General features: G+C 45.3%; 1 protein-coding gene across 8 annotated transcripts in view; it reads right to left on the bottom strand.

The window, feature by feature from the left end:
• Positions 1-1,785: 1,785 nt before the first annotated feature.
• Vrk1 (VRK serine/threonine kinase 1) overlaps positions 1,786-16,946 on the bottom strand; it is a 79,175-nt gene continuing 64,014 nt past the window's right edge. For 3 of the 8 annotated variants that reach the window (XM_076551344.1, XM_076551339.1, XM_076551342.1), the window contains exons 13-15: positions 8,218-8,308; positions 7,184-7,255; positions 3,513-3,676 (exon numbers count right to left, since the gene is read on the bottom strand). In XM_076551344.1, the coding sequence (XP_076407459.1) occupies positions 3,645-3,676; positions 7,184-7,255; positions 8,218-8,308 (195 nt within the window). In that variant the 3' untranslated portion in view covers positions 3,513-3,644. Of the gene's footprint in view, positions 3,677-7,183; positions 7,256-8,217; positions 8,309-16,946 lie in introns of all 8 variants that reach the window. The other 5 variants (XM_006971702.3, XM_016005899.3, XM_076551343.1 and 2 more) reach the window with 3 other exon arrangements.

The following is a 16,946-nucleotide window of genomic DNA, read 5'->3' as shown; positions in this document are numbered from 1 at the left end:
GGTAATCAATCGGGCTACTTCTGGCTAGTAGTTCTTCACTAATTTATGTAGCCCTGCCAATATAGTAACATTTGAGAAAATGTCAGCACTTGTTTAAAACAATATGTGAGGAAATATTTGTTTTCTTAATATTTAACCAACAGGTTGTGTTTTGTGTTTTAAAAAAAAAATAAAAAAGGCTATGGCACAGACAAAAACACATCACACACATTTTATCCTATTTTAAGCATCAATGTGTTTAAAACAGAACTTGGGAGTCGATTTAGGTGTTACAAATAGACTTAGGACCAGCACACTGCTCAGTATTACAATCCTATGTTCTAAAGAAGCAGCAGTCTCTGCCCCAAGTGAATTCCTTTCTCCTAGACCTGTAGCTCTAACTTTGGAGCACTGACGTACAAGCCTCTGGGGGCTGCAGCTCCGCTCTGCCCTTCTGACAGCACCTGTCCCCATGATGACCATGTCATGACACAACTCCACAGAGCCAGAGTCACAGCTCTGTACTGCTGTCCATCCGCACCACTGTGTACTCAGTACTGTCTTCAAAGCGATTCAGTCTTTTAACTGAGATAATGACTTTAGGATTGTCCTAGGTTGTGCCAGTTATACCAAGCACACACCATGGCGGCCCATACTACCAAACACTACACATGTGTAAATAAGGCAACTCATTTACCCATTACAATTTTTGAGGAATGTCTCTTGAAATTGTTCATAAATATGCTAAATTTTCTAGCTTTATTCCTCAAAGAACCTGGAAAACTCTACATTTTAAATTTTCCAATCACAAAAATCTTGCATTTTTTTGGGAGTACATACCTATAATCCCTGCAGCTAGTTGGGGTACACAGCTGTAACCCTGCAGCTATCGTGGGGTACACAGCTGTAACCCTGCAGCTATCGTGGGCTGCACAGCTGTAACCCCTGCAGCTATCGTGGGGTACACAGCTGTAACTCTTGCAGCTAGCATGGGCTGCACAGCTGTAACCCTGCAGCTAGCGTGGGCTGCACAGCTTTAACCCTGCAGCTAGCATGGGGTATACAGCTGTAACCCTGAAGCTAGTGTAAGGTGCACAGCTGTAACCCTGCAGCTATCGTGGGCTGCACAGCTGTAACCCCTGCAGCTATCGTGGGGTACACAGCTGTAACTCTTGCAGCTAGCATGGGCTGCACAGCTGTAACCCTGCAGCTAGCATGGGGTATACAGCTGTAACCCTGAAGCTAGTATAAGGTACACAGCTGTAACCCTGCAGCTAGCGTGGACTGCACAGCTGTAACCCTGCAGCTAGCGTGGGCTGCACAGCTTTAACCCTGCAGCTAGCATGGGGTATACAGCTGTAACCCTGAAGCTAGTGTAAGGTGCACAGCTGTAACCCTGCAGCTAGCGTGGGCTGCACAGCTTTAACCCTGCAGCTAGCATGGGGTATACAGCTGTAACCCTGAAGCTAGTATAAGGTGCACAGCTGTAACCCTGCAGCTAGCGTGGACTGCACAGCTGTAACCCTGCAGCTAGTGTGAGGTGCACAGCTGTAACTCCTGTAGCTAGTGTGAGGTACATGACTGTATTCTCTGCAACTACTGTAGGGCAGGCGCACACCAATATTCCTAGCCTTTGAGGGGGTAGAGTTTGAGGCAGGTCAGGAGTTTGAGGACAAATGGGCTATGTAAGTCAGACTCAGAAAACCAGAAAAACAAATCCTCAAAAACTTCTAGAGAACTTGGTTTGTTTTACAAATTATTTCCACAAAAATGAAACTTGTAAGAAAAACAATCTAAGTGGGAGAGTGTCTTAGTTAGGGTTTTATTGTTGTGAAGAGACACCATGACCATAGCAACTCTTATAAAGGAAACATTTAACTGAGGCTGGCTTACAGTTTCAGAGGTACAGCCCATCATCTTCATGGCAGCGTGCAGGCAGACACGGCGCTGGAGAAAAGCTGAGAGTTCTACATCTTGATCTGCAGGCAGCAGCGGGAATCTGTTTCCCACACTGGACGTAGCTTGAGCATCTGAGACCTCAAAGCCCACCTCCACACACACACACTTTTCCAACAAGGCCACACATCCTAACAATGCCACTCCCTATGGGCCAAGCATTCAAACACATGATTCTATGGGCACCATAACTATTCAGACCAGAACTGGGAGGTCCTGTACACCCTGCTCACAGGACTTCCTTGAAGGGCTTATCATCTTTGGTCCTGCCACCACTGGGTGACTGACCACTGTCCACTGTTCTCCTATCATTTATCTTCCATACTATTCTTACAGAATCTGACTTTAAAATGTGTGTGTTTCTCACAGATACATTGTATTTACTGCACTCTTTCTTAGTGCATACAGCAGGTATTCAATTAATGCTTGTGGAAAATAACAGAATCCATGTAGACCATACTTTATTATCATAACAAACTGCATGTTTACATCGAGCAAAAGAGACCTTTATTTGAAGTTCTGCACTTCCTTAAAAGCAAGGAGCCCGCTGCTATCAGCAGCGTTGATGGAGGATTTTTTATACATTTGTAATATATAGAAATAAACCAGAAAAAAAGAAGAAAAAAAAAGTGGTGGAGGAAAAGGTGAACACTGCAAGAATACTCAAAAGGGCTGAGAGTTGCAAACGCCAAGAATGGCTTTGCATAGTAAATGGAATAGAACAGCTCTGAACTATAGCTTACTTTTCCTGGTTTGGTCTGACAGAATGATTGAATGCTTTTGTACAAAAATCAGAGCCTTAAAAACAAGGATTTGGTGAGATTGTAAAATGGTGTGCCACTTTGGCAAAACAGTTTGGTGGTTGGTCAAAATGCAAAACATTGTTACTCTGTTACTCAACAATTCTACCCTTAGGAATATATCCTCAAACTACTGAAAATGTGCACCTATGAAACATGTACATGAAGGTTTACAGTAGTGTGTTGCTAATAGTAAAAAAGTTAAAACAACTCAAATAGCTATCAAATACTGGAGAGAAATAAAATGTGGCTTATTCATACAATAGAATATTATTAAGACATAAAAATGAATGAGAAACTGACAGATTAAATGACTTTGGTGAACCTTCATAATTTCATTTGTAGATCTTTCCATTTCTAATTTATAAATACATTTGGGGTTATAAATTATAAATGTACTGCCTCCTGTCAACATTGTATACTTCTATTTGATGATTTCTGTGTCAAACATTATATGGAAATGTTTCCAAGTATTTTCTGTATTAACTGTGAATGAATAGAACAAAATAAATTGCCTGTGATGAAAAAAAAAGAAGAATATTCGATTTAAAAAGACAATCATTAAATAAACTATGTAGAATCAGCCATTCCCTCTATAAAAAAAAAAAAAAAAAAAGCAAGGAGCCTGCCAAGCACTCCACCCACTCTGAGGAGTGCATGGCAGGCAGAGCCGCACTCTCCCAAGCCCCGAAACCATACAGGCTGCAACGACTAAAGACTCGAGGATTTTAGAGATTACCCTTCAATATAGTACACAAAACATCCATTTTAATAAAGTTTGTTTTTCAAAAAAATAGCCATTTAATTATTACTACAACCCCACAAGACTCACATGAAAATAAAACACACAATAGAAAAGGAGAAAAAGGTCAAATGAAGAGGCAGAAAAGTCGGTTCCTGGCATCTCATTTACTTCTGGGCTTTCTTTCTGGTTCTTGAACCTTGAAAAGGAATCAGAGAAAGTCACATCAGTAATCGTCACCTCACAAAAGCAAGGGGTCAGAAACACACATCTGTTCTTCGTGTCTCACTGACTGATCTCCGTGGAGATGAGCTCAACAAGGGCCTAACTGTAGCTGGGAAGGAAGTCTAGGAATTGTCAGTTTACTTTCTGTCTTGGCCACCAGTAAATCCATCCCAGGATTTCTCCCCACCATGTGTGCGTTATACAATCTGAAACATGCACTTCCGAGTCTGCCCTTCCTGGGGGATGCCCTGGGTTACACTGGACACAAAGGAAGAGGGGTTGCGTTAGGAGTTGCCTTTCACAACCTACTCCCCATGCTCACGGAGGAAGACACTGAGCTGTGCTAACAGGACAGTCCCTCTGCTGGCACCCACAGCGAATCCTGCTCTAAGGCCCAGGACGGTTCCTATCCACCTCCCAGAGGTTCTTCTCCCAGCCTGAACACGCTGCCCAGCACTGGCCTGTGTTCTTCCCCAGCCTCAAGCTCTCTGGGCCAGAATGACCACAACATTGGAATGAGGGCATCCTGGAAGTCAATAGTTAAACTTCTTTTTTGGAAAAGAACAGAATTTTCTTTGAATCTGAGACAAAATCTCTAATCCCACACCAGTAATTATAGTTTCTAAAGGTATTCTGATTATGGGCGGTTTTAGTGACTTAGCTGGAAAACCAGTTTTAAATTTAAATTTTTTCGGTTAGTTCCTGTTCAACTGTCGTTCAGTTCAGTCACAGCAAACCTTAGTAAGACTTTTGTGAGCACCATCCCACCACTCACACAGCCGGGACACGATGGCTGACTAACACTCTGGGTGATTCATAACTGTAATGTAGTGGTAGCTAGAGGGACTCACAAAGCCCAGCCCCTCTGAGTATACACAGGCAGTAATGGTTGCTACGGTGGTGGTAAGGACCCCTGCTCCTCTAAGTAACTCCTCAACCAGGACAACCCTGTAGGAACCCTAATGAAACTCCCTGGGTAGTGACTAGCTAACCAGGTAAGTAAACAAATGAAAACATGGAAGTGGAAGAGGGAGTAGGTGGGAAGAGGAAAGGCATACGTGGGAGTGTGGTGAACAAACACGAGAACCACAACAAACCTGATCATCAACAATTAACCTACACTAATAAAATAAGCTAAAAAGACTGAACCAGGATGAAATGAAAAGCTTTGATATTGAAAAAAAAAATTCCATGGTATATTTTGAGGTTTTTATTTCTAGAATTTTAAAGAAAACGAAAAATGCTGTAACTGTGAGGCTGTCCTGACAGCCATCTCAAAACCAACACCACCAAGCAGCTCACTTCTGATGAGCTTGAGTCGGAAGACACATGGTAGACACTGAGGTAACTGCCAGGCTGTATTCAAGCAATGCTCTCTTACAAACGTCCTAACTTGACAATTCATTCTTAAGCTAAATATCGCTGCTTATATACCTCTGTGGTCTAGACTTAGCATTTCTTGCTGCAATTCAGAATGTTGCTGCCTCCTGGAATCTGAAGCCTCAGAACCGACCGTCACCCAGGAGCCTCTGCTGCACAGGGCAGTTCAGATCAGTTCTGCTACACTCATGTCTCTTTAAAATACAACCGTGTTCACAACACAGCACTGCTGGCAACAGATCCAATCATAAAACCAACGTGTCAAATCTGATAGTTGAAAAATAAAATACATGAGTTTGGGGAAACCCTTCTGCCGTTTTATAACTAGGTGAGCGTGGGGAGCCTCAGTAGGGTTTTCCTGGAGACATCTGGTCCCTGACTGTTTGGTATTGTCCCAGCCCCCGGTACTTCACAACTAAATCCCCTCAGAATACCGGTCCCCAATGTCCAACAGGGACAAGCACACAAGCCATAAGGATCATGGCCACATCAACTAATTTTTAGTACACTTCTGAAATATTGGCATGGTTTTAAAATACGAGAATATACATGGTTTTTAAGGCTTATCATTTCGTAAGGGGAAAAATTACTTGCAGCAAATAACCAAATTTTCTCAATTGGTAAAAATTATGCCTTGCATAAAAATAAAAGGATTAGAGGCCCCTGTTCTTCCTAGGCACCACCCGTCACCCTCTCTTTCTCTCACAGCCTGCACAATAACACACAGAAAGCTTTCAGAGTGTGTTCCCACACAATAGACCCCCAACTATTCAAAATGAGTTTAGGTGTATCAAGAAAATTACACACGGTTTTAAAATGGTCTAAATAGATATTAAAGGAAAGTTGCTCCCATTTTGCAAGGCACAGCATTCTAAAAGAGCACACGGTGAGAAAAGTCTCTTACCACATTGTAAACCATAAATTGTGTTTGAAAATAAAATTGTTAATGAAGAAACTGACATTTCTAAAGCTGCCGTTAAAGGCAGTCATTCTTGAAACACATTTATGACACAAAATACTAAAGCCCCAAACCACAAAATTCATGGAATTTATATTTCTCAAAATATTAAAAACTCAAAAGGCAGCAATATGCCCTCTCCATCAAGTGACTTAAACTGATAAATATAAATGTATACATTTACATGACCCTTGGCCTATTTTATTTTTTCTTTCTTTTTTTTTTTTTCCTTCCATTTTTGCCCTCTCTAGAATCAATAACATTTACCAACCCCCTCCGGCAATACTTCTCCCTATGAATATTCTGACAGTAAAATAACTACCCTTGTACCTTGTACTCTGGGGGGGGAATGGCGTACAACAAGAAAACAAAACAAAACAAAATGTAGGCAAATGTTGGGCAGAGTGGTATACTCTTTTAATCCCAACTGTGGTTAGTGGGACAGAGACAAGTGGATCTCTGAGTTCAAGGTCACCCAAGGCTAGTTAGAGTTACAGGCCTGCCAGGGATACATAGTAAGACCCTCTCAAAGAAGGAGAAAAAAAAAAAAAAAGCAAAGTAATTCTGAGTCTGCATAAATATAGAGGAATCTGATTATTCTTAAAAAGTCATAGAGCCAGGCATGGTTGTACACGCCTTTAATCAGGAGGCAGAGGCAAGCGGATCTCTGAGTTCTAGGCCAGCCTGGTCTAGGGCTGTGACATAGAAAAACCCTGTCTTAAAAAGAAAAACAAAAAAAACATGACAGCAAAGCAATCCGAGCAGTCCTTAAATCAGGAGTCCCACGTAAGCTCAGTGGCACCTTCTCCAAAGACTGCCAGTTACAGTTACTACAGTCTTATACCAAAACTGCCAGCACCAAGAAGGGTTCACAGTTAAATGCAGACTTTGGAGTCACACACTCTCAAATCGATGACCTCTGTGTTCATCAAGCAGCATGCAAGCTGCCAACGACCCCCGGGCAGCTAAGAGAGCCCATCTGACTAAAGCACACCGGGACCTGCCTGGACCAACTCCTGGTCTGGCCTGCTACAACACGGGATTGCTTCAACTGCAATGACAAGGCTGCTTTCCAGCTGGAGGGTGTGTTCAAAGGTAAGACAGAATGTCTTCATCAGAGCTACTTGGTTCATTCCCACTCACTGTCAGAGCTGCTGCAGCTCGCCTCTGGCTCAGACATGCTTCCATGTACTGCTCCTTGGGACTCCTCACTTCCTAGTAACAAAATGAACAAGACAGGGAAGGAGGCAGTAAAAACAAACAGTAGCAGATGGGAGACGGCAGCATTAGAAGAAAGTGAACTACTGCAGAGCGCTGGCCTCCCTCCGTAGTGAATGGACACACTCCTGTATCCCCTGGACTCTCTGAGTAAATGCAGATGAACCCAACCATGTTGGATCCGTACTATAGAGGAGAAAATGCTAATTAAAAATCAGGATAAAGGTGGCTGTCTTTCACAAGTTGCTTTCTAACATCTACCAGAGCCATTGTCAAAATACGGTGCTGGCCTAGGTCAACGGGGCATTTATGCTACCATAACATTTTTTTCCCAAAACAAGGCTATTCATCAAAAATTAAGAAATGCCCAAGGACCAACAAATAATAAACAAAATGCTGAGAAAGAAGAAAGAAATCTTCATAAAGCACTCAGTCCAGGAAAGCGCCATGGGGACACCAACACACAGAAAGTCCAGGCTTAGCTGGCCTGTACACATGCTGCCTTTGCTGACACCATTTCTAACTGTGGCTTTACAGGCGTGCCTTCAGCACTGGCCTCTGGTGACTTCAAATCTTTGCTTTTGTATCAAGTGCTTTAAACAGTGAAGCTTCCAAGCTTGACTCCCTCATCTCCTAACTGGCTGGGGTGAGCAGCAGAAGTGGACTGCAGTTTGAGCACGCCATGAACTTTGTGGCTTGGTGTAAGGGGATGGAAAGCTGTGGGCCTGACAGGCATTTCCGGTCTCTACCTCCCAAGTCCAGTGGTGACTGCAGTGGAGAGTAAGCGACACAGTGTGTATGGAAAACACTCCAATACATACTATGCAACACAAATCCCACCCACAACATAGTTCATAATCAGATCGAAACATTATGACTCACACGGTTAGTCTGCCGTGTGGGAGGAAGTGCAACGTGGGGCTGTATTAAGAAAGGATTAAGCAAGGTTCCTCACTTACGAGTCTGTATGGCCTCCTCCACCTGGGTATCTGAGCACTCCATGTCTTCCACACTACACACCGTGCTTTCTTCCACGTCTTTCTTCCGCCTCTTACATATGAAAGAAAGTTGAAAGAGAGAGAGAGATGTAGTCTGGTGCTCACATACACATATATACATAAATTAACATATGTAAGTGTGAGAGTCTCAAACATACAGAAGTACCTACGGAAGGAACAGGAGCACGAGGCCTCCAGCTCCAGGCCCTGGGTGGAGGGTCTTTTCTTCCACCTCCTCTACCTTCCCATGCTTTAGTCTACCACTAAGTCCCGCTTCATCAAGAAGAAACTCTTTCAGGACATGAAATGTTTACCAACTTGCTGCCGCCTTCACAGGCCAGTGATACTCATTCTGTGTAACATGGATAGAGGAAGATGCAGAGGCTGTGAGCCTGAGAAACAGAAAGATACACACCTCACCTCACACCTGCAATCTAAATTTGGTGTCAAATTCTGTCCATGAACCAGTTTTTCTTTAGAATGCTTCTTAGCAAATATTTGAGTCCATAAACATTGCTGTGAGCGACCTTATTCACACAAAGTTCTCCAGACTGTCCGGAAGCCGTTCAAATTCTCCCTCTTCCACGCTCTTGGCTGTGGCATCTAGAGAGTGTGCTTGTACTCCTTGGCCTTCCACTCTTCACAAACACTCTACAAGACTGAGCTAATCCAGCTCGGAGCTGAGTCATTTAATGAGCTAACACTTCTCTATAGGTGTATTTATAGAGGGATGTTGACAATAAATATAAAACATATTTTTCATGTAGCCTTATCCTATGTTAGGTCCAAAGTTAAATGTGTAGCAGTCCGAATTCCAATTCAAAGCCTCTCTAAGTTCCCTGAAGTAATTCTGGATCATTTAGGAATGCATCTGACACGTCCCAGACTCCACACCATGATGCATCAGGACGTCCTCACTTACACTGTCTAGCAATTAAGTTCAACTTCATCTCTGAGTGTTCCTTGCTGCAGGCCATTTTGTGTCCGCTGCAGAAGATAATATTCACTGACAGCACAGCATTCTTTCTACTGGTAACCACAGGTTCTGCCCTCGATAGCAAAGCCGACCTGTGCAAGCTACCATGTTTCCTGTCCAGTGCTTAGAACCGCTGTAGGCGCGTCACCATCAACCCCACTGTTTTCAGGCATGTATAAGGTGGTTGTTCAAGGTCAGAACTCAGAGGAACCTAGTCTGTACCTGACGAAAAAGGCTCTCACACACAGAAACAACACGATTAAACCTTAAGGAACTTGCCATGGCATCCACTTAAGAGATCTGTATAAGAAGGTATTGCTTCTCAAACAGAGCCATGAGACTGGCTTCAACTTCACACAGCTGATGAGGGAAGGGGAGAATGCCTTACATCTTTCTTTTCCAAAGTGTTGCTTCATGATTACCATCTAAACCCTGCTGGGCTGAACAGATTGGCTCGATAATTACATACAATAACTGCAGTGGGCAGGTAACCCTCAGCTGGCACGGGCAGCTCCCCTGTGAGAGCTTCCATATGCAAGTGCACTGATGGAGTGCGTTAGGTACGTCTTTCCTGCCGGTTCACAGGCCTGATTAACGGCAGCCAAGACTCCAAGGTTAGTGTGTCAGCAGACTTGTGATGCATTAGGCAGGGATAAACACAGACACTTTTGTTCGTTCAGACCAAAATTAAGGAGGAATATTTCAGCACTGTTCTATATTCCATATAGGACAGAAAGCAGTTTCCAGATTTTAGAGGGTACTTTTTAAATGCTCATTATAAAGGGAGCTAGCCAGTATTTCCTACCGAAGAGCCTAGCATATTCATTCTGTTTTGAAGCTTACTTAATAAAAATGAGCTTTCTTAATCTCCATACAGGTGAATTACAAAGAATGAAAATCAGACAGCATTCAGCCAAGGAAAGGAACACCTGTGCACCAGGGAAAGTGGTGGGTCACATTCATCCTCACACCAGCCCGGGAGCTCCTACCTAACTTTTCTGACAGCACATGCCATCTAGGGAGACAGGGCCCGTGGTCTAAAGATTATCAGTTAGCAAAATAAAATGAAGCCAGCCTAGCTTAACAGTGTGTAAGGACGGCACGTGGTTCATATGGCAACACACAAAATCCCAAACAGCAAGCTGCTGGCCTCTCTTCTGAGCATTTGTCAGCATTCTTAGGCTTTGGGTGTGCGGGTGTGGGTTCCCTTCGAAATGAGAAGCTTCCCAAGTGGCTGTGCCAATCTCTGATTCTGTAACAGTCTACACCATGTCTCACAGGTACCTTTATTTGCATTTATAAATGAAACCAAGATACTGTATGACACACAGGAGCAACTTACAAAATACACATGGGATACAGTTTGCTTTTAATTCAACATAGAAAAAGGTCTTGAAAAATAGGTTTGTTTCAAAGGACATCAGTATATATACTACACATATTTTTAAAGTGTTCAGATATGCTAGGTTAAAATTCAGTTAATTAGCTGCTTCTCACTTCCAATTTAGAAACAGGAAGGCAAATCAGCTGGATGTATTGGACTGATAATTTACTAATAGTCTAAACACTGACTGGAGACCAAGAGAGCTATTTCAACAAAAAAGACAACAAAAATCTTCAGAGGCAAAACCACAGACCAATTCTCTGCTCAAGTCAAGCCCTAGAAGACCAAGTCCAAGAGCATCTGACAGCCTCTAGGAAACACCAGCCAGGTCTGTGGCCATCTCCAAAGAAACAAGTGATGCTCTCAAGGTGCCCTTCCCCTTGCTACGGACATTTTTATTTTAAAAACAAAGAATGTAACAGCCTAAAATTCCCAGTCACAGATCTCCAGGCACAAATACGCACAAACTAGCTCATCTCAGTTGTCCGAGCCCAGTGAAGTTTCCATGCAAATGCATACATTTCACAGACTGCTCTACTCTCCAGCAGGAAGCACACAGGCTATTAGTTACCAACAATAACTGGGGAGAGCGATGTGAGGGGCAGCAAACATGTGTGCCATAGAAGCTGCAGCTTACAAGACTCAGCTAAGAAGTACTAGATGGAAAAAATGAAGACAGGGACATAAGAAAGCCAAAGAGAATGTGTTCCTTGTTTCTCAGCTCAGGGAGACAAGGAGACTAGAACCCAGAGTCCTTCCTCCTACTGCGGTCCTCTGGCAGAAGTATGTCTCCTCCTTATGCGAGTTGTGAGTATGGAGTGGCCATTGTTAACCACCGAGCACCTTTCCAAGGAGGAGGGACGCACAGGGCCGTGCTCTTGTCAGAGCTCCTTCACATCTGTTTCCCTCCGCCTGCTCTCCCAGGAAGGGGCTCAGTCTTGCCTGTTCCTAACCCTAGCTGAGCTTTAGTAAGCGCAGTACATGGATCTGCACATACAGCAGCTGGGTCAACATTGGTCAACACTGCGACCATGGCAGAGCAGTTCAGTCTTCCCTAGGTCTCTATGTGAGTGGAAACAGTTAAGATCTATTTGAAGAAAACATCAGAAAGGATCACCCATAATTAGAGGGAGAAATTAAAACATGGGCAGTAGACTAGGAAATGAACAAATGACACTTTTAAGAAAGATGGATGACTTGAAAACTCATCCAACACCATCAGAATGCAGTAAAATGCTTACTTGGGGGGGGGGGACAGTGATGAAGACTGTGGCAAGAGCAAGGAACACTGTGAAGTCTCCCCAGAGCACCAGCCTCCACCCAAATGAAGACGGTGCCTACTGGGTGGCTGGCACGGTGACTAGCTTCTTCTGAACATTATAAAAACAACTAAAATAGATTAAAACAGCCTGACATGGTGGCACACACCTTTAGTCCCAGTACTCAAAGAGGGTAAAGCAGGCAGATCCCTGTGAGTAGGAGGCCAACCTACATAATGAGTTCCAGTCATTGAGGGCTATACGGTAAGACAGAGTCTCCCCATAAGGGGGGGGGGGGTTGGTTAAAAGTAGAAAAGTACTGCAGCTTTAGTGTTTAAACACACACATGTTCAGTCTCTACACCTGTCTGCCTTTTCATACTCTGTGTATGAAAATCTTTTTCATGTTCCACAAATGAATGCTCCATGTAATCCTCTATACATGGAACTTCATTCTATGAAGGATCCATTCTTAAACAGGTATAACATAAACATGCCTTCATGGTCAACTCCCAATTTTCTAGTTATTTGTCTAAATTTAGATATTTGTCTAAATTTAATTTTCCTAACAATTTGAATCTGATCTGGGGATAGGAAGAAGAAATACAATTCAAGTAATTTTGCTAACTATTAACAAGTCTGGGGAGAAGAGTTTATTAAAAACACAGTGTTCGTTCCTAGTTCACATAGCACCTGAAGGGTACACCAGAAATCACCAACAACCATTTAACTGTGCAGCAACCACTGATGCATGGATCTGTGCTGAACATCACAGAGCAGGCATCCTGTTTACCATCTACCTGTTCACTGTGGAGCATATCTGTGTCCCCTTTGGTTCACCCCTTGAGGACCCAGAGAAAGAACTGTTTATAAGCCTCTTGATATTCATTTTTTTTTAGCCCTCTGCAGTAAGGGCTCTCCTGACTAACTTCAGCACAAGCAACCCTGAGAGTCACTTCAACTAAAGGTGTTTCTGGGGTCAATGGCCTGAGCTCTAGAACTGATGCCCATATTCTCCACCACGCTGGAGTTAATGTGATGCTCTGTCACTCACGCTCTCCTCCGAGGGCCCCATCACTGTGCCATTAATGTCAAAAACTCAGGATGTTTTAAAGACAATTCACAGGGAAAGGCAAAAATAGGCAGCTAGTTATGCCTTAATTATAATATTTTATGACTAAAATCACTAGGAGATTTTTTAAGTGCGTTGAGCTTCTCTGAGGAAAACTACACTACAGCTTTGTAAGGCTGGTTGCATGATCCTAGGCAACTTGGTCTGCTTTTCTGAGAGTCCCTTAAACACACACACACACACACACACACACACACACACACAGAGACAGAGACACTTTAGTCATCATTGCAGGGTTGGTGGATATGGACATGCAATGTGCAGACAGAGAACAACTCCACAGAACTGCGGAACTGGTGCTCTCCTCTCCTTCCACAGTTTATGGACTCTGGAGATCAAGCCTAGGTCACTGGACCTGCAAGGCCAGGAGGGAAGGGACCTTCACCTCAGAGCTGCCAGTCTTAAGTTGTAACACACTGTCTCACACGAATGCTCCAATGTCCATACGAAGGTAGGTGGAAGGTAGTTCTGGAGTAGCCAATGAAAGCCTGCAGCTTGCAGGGTTACTTATTAGCAGTGTCAGGTCCTCTGCAGACTCTCAAGGAAGAAGACACCCCTAAGGCAGATGTGATCCATGGTCACACTATAGCTGTCCATCTCCATGATGAGCAGTAAAAACCAAACCCTTTCACATGGAGGTAGGAACCACCTCAGGCCTTGTGGGGACATATTCCTTACACTTTAAATTACTACTAAAAACAAAACTGCCTGATGTTTTCTGAAATCACAAAACCTCTACTCATTAAACACACCAACAGCAAACAGCAAACACAAGAGCCAGGAGTCCTCTGCTTATGTCAACCTATCACCCATATCAATCAACAGCTTCAAAGGAAAATACACCACAAACTCAAGAATGTGCTGTACCTGTTTTTAAAACACATTATAGAACCTCACTTTGTAGTCTTTATTTCATACTAATTACCCTCCTGTCTTTTGTTGTAAATCGATTTTTAACAAGCCAGGACCATTTAAAATCTACCACACATACGTTTATCAAGTAAAACCTAAGCAGACTTCATTATCTAATACCCTAAAACTGAACTGAATTTCAAGGCTGTAACTCAGTTCTAAAGATGGTGGCAAGACATCCAAATGAAAATATCGCTGTTTTCTTGAATCAAGAAACCAGAAAAGTTAAACCATAGGTAAAATAGCACTAATACTTGTGAGGGTCACAATCAACCAGGAGCCACAGGCCCAACCCAGGCCTGAACTAGGTACCATCATACCAAGTGCTGCCTGAGGTCTCTATTTCTGGGCACGGGAGGAAAGGCAACAGCTTCACATCATCCTTTATGACTGGGGCAGGCAGGACTCAACCAAGTGTCACCTGTGACCCAACCAAGAGCCCTGGCACTGGGAGATGGTCATCACTATGGTGAGAGAATACAGGGTGGGGAGGTGGAAGAGGGAGAGGCAGAATGGTTCATGGGCTGAGAAGAGGTGGATCTGGAGAGGTGAGGGTGGTGAGGAACGGGCTGACATGAATGGTCAGCTCGCCACAAGAGTCCAGGCAGATGTCTGGGCCTGGGCTATGACCAAGGGCCAGGTCTTGACCCAGGGCCTGTGCTGATGTCTGTTGTTCCTGTAGTCACTGGGGGCCATACAGGGACCTGTGGTCTGGGCCACCACCTGGGGCCATGCTGGTGTCCAAGGGCAGTACTGCCACAGGGGCCAGGCCAGGCTGAGTGGCCTGCACAGTCACACGGGGCCATAGTGACAATCTGGCCCAGGCTGCTGCCGAGGACTATGTCTGGGTCTGTGCTCTTACCTCGGCTGGGGTCTGTGTTGATGCCCTGGCCCATAATGTCACCAAGGCCCATGGTGTGGATGCTCACTCAGGGTCTAGACCACAACCTGTGACCATATTGGTGACCCAGGGCTGTGCTGCTGCTGATGCCACACTGATTTGGGTGGCCAGTGCTGTCAACTGGGGCCATAGTATCACTCAGATCAGGGCTGAGGCTGAGGGCCATGTCTAAGCCCGTGGCCTCCCCTATCCAGGGTCTGCTTTGATGTCTGTGCCTCCTGACACCATCTAACACCATGCCAATGCTGAAGGTCTAGACTGCCACTGGGGCTATGCTGGTGTCCAAGGGCCATGCTGCTGTGGGAGCTATGCAGGTATGGATGTCCTAAGCTGCCAGCTGGGACCATGGTGACATCCAGGTCCGGGCTGTTGCCTAGAACCATGCCTAGGTCTGTGGTCCTACCACAGCCAAGACTGATATCCATGGCCCACAGGTCTGGGCCGCAACCTGTGCCCATGAGGGCATCTAAGGGCCATGTTGCCACCAGGAACATCCTGATCTAAGGGGCCTGTGCTGTTACCCGGGACCAGGTGTCATCCAGGCCAGGGCTGCTGCAGAGGGACCCATGTCTGGGTCCATGACCCTATAGAGCCAGGGTCTGAATTGATATGTGGGGCTCCTGTTTCACTGAGGGCCATTCGGATGACCGGGGTCTGGTCAGCCACCTTGGACCGTGTCGTGTCCGAGGACCATGCTGCACCCAGGGCCATGCTTATCTGGGTGTCCAGTGATGCCACCTGGAGCCATGGAGACGTCTGGGTCTGGGCTGCTGCCCAGGACCATGTCTGAGTCCATGGCCCTGTGAAGGATGGGGTCTGGGGTAATGTCTGTGTGGCTCTAGTTGCCACCAAGGGCTCTGCAGATGCCTGGGATCTGACTAACCACCAGGGACCATGTTGATGCCCAGGAGCCATGCTGCTGTCAGGCCTGTGCTGATCTGAGGGGACTTGGAGGTGTCTGGGCCCAACCTGCTGCAGCTGGGGTCTGCAGTGATGTCCATGGCCTGTGTTAGCACAGGGGTCATTAGAAGCTGTGTTGAGTTGGCCCCACCCTTCACTGGCCCTGGGATGGCTGGCACTGCCCCTCACTGGATACTGCAGCAGATGAGCTGGCCCTACTCCTGAGGAGAGAGCTCGCCCCTGCACTTGAGAAGGATAGCCCCACACCTCAACATAGGTGTGTACCTCACCTGGGAAGCACACTAGAGCTGATCTTGTGGTTGGGGACAAAGACACAAGTGAGCCAACCCTGAGGGCATGAGACAGGTGAGCTGATCCCGTCCCACCTCATCTGCCATGTAGTGGCATGGGTGAGGGAAAGAAGCCCTCCCTCCTCCACCCCTTGCTACCTATGGCAGGAGAGAGCTGGCCCTGGGTGAGAGAATTAGCCCTGCCCTACACCATCAACAGCATACAAGAGAGCGGGCCCTGCACCCCACCTGGGGACCACACTAGAGCTAAGCCTGTTGTCGGAGTCAGGTGAGCCATCCCTGACAGCGTGAGAGCAGAAGAGCTGACCCCACCCCACCCCTCGTATGCCCCCAACAGCAATCAGGAAAGAGCCCTGTACCTTGCCTGAGCAAAACAGTAGAGCTGGCCCTGATGATATGAATGAGAAGGACCTGGACCTGAGAGCAGGAGAACTGGCCCTGCACCTTACTGTTGGCTTCATTGGGTGAGCTAGCCTAGGCAGTGCTGGAGAGCTCATCTGTGTAGTAATGATGACGGCAAGCTAGCAAGCTGACCTAGCCAGCTACCACCCAGGCCCAGAACCAGGGCTATGAATTGTTCCACCCCAACATCCACTTCATCTATGAACTGTTGGAGCATGTGACAAGGACACACCTACAGATCCAAAGCAGCAGGATCTCCTTGACACAGGACGACAACAGGACATCCAAGAGAGCCCCAGGGAGAGCCCACTATCAGTGGTGCCGCAGAAACCAGAGCAAGACCAACCAACAGTAAAGATGAACAGACTAAAGGGTAAACTGTGTGTCTCAATAGGCCACACTACAGCTTCCACAACATCACGATGATGATGATGATTATTTTGGTTTGGTTTGGTTTTCTGGTTTTTCTTTAAAATTTGGTTTTGTTTTGTTCTTTTTTTGGGGGAGGAGGTTG

Source organism: Peromyscus maniculatus, chromosome 14 (assembly GCF_049852395.1).
Source record: "Peromyscus maniculatus bairdii isolate BWxNUB_F1_BW_parent chromosome 14, HU_Pman_BW_mat_3.1, whole genome shotgun sequence".
NCBI classification, from domain to species: Eukaryota; Metazoa; Chordata; class Mammalia; order Rodentia; family Cricetidae; genus Peromyscus; species Peromyscus maniculatus.
The sequence above is the reverse complement of the archived record's forward strand: the minus strand, read 5'-3'. Positions and strand labels throughout refer to the sequence as shown.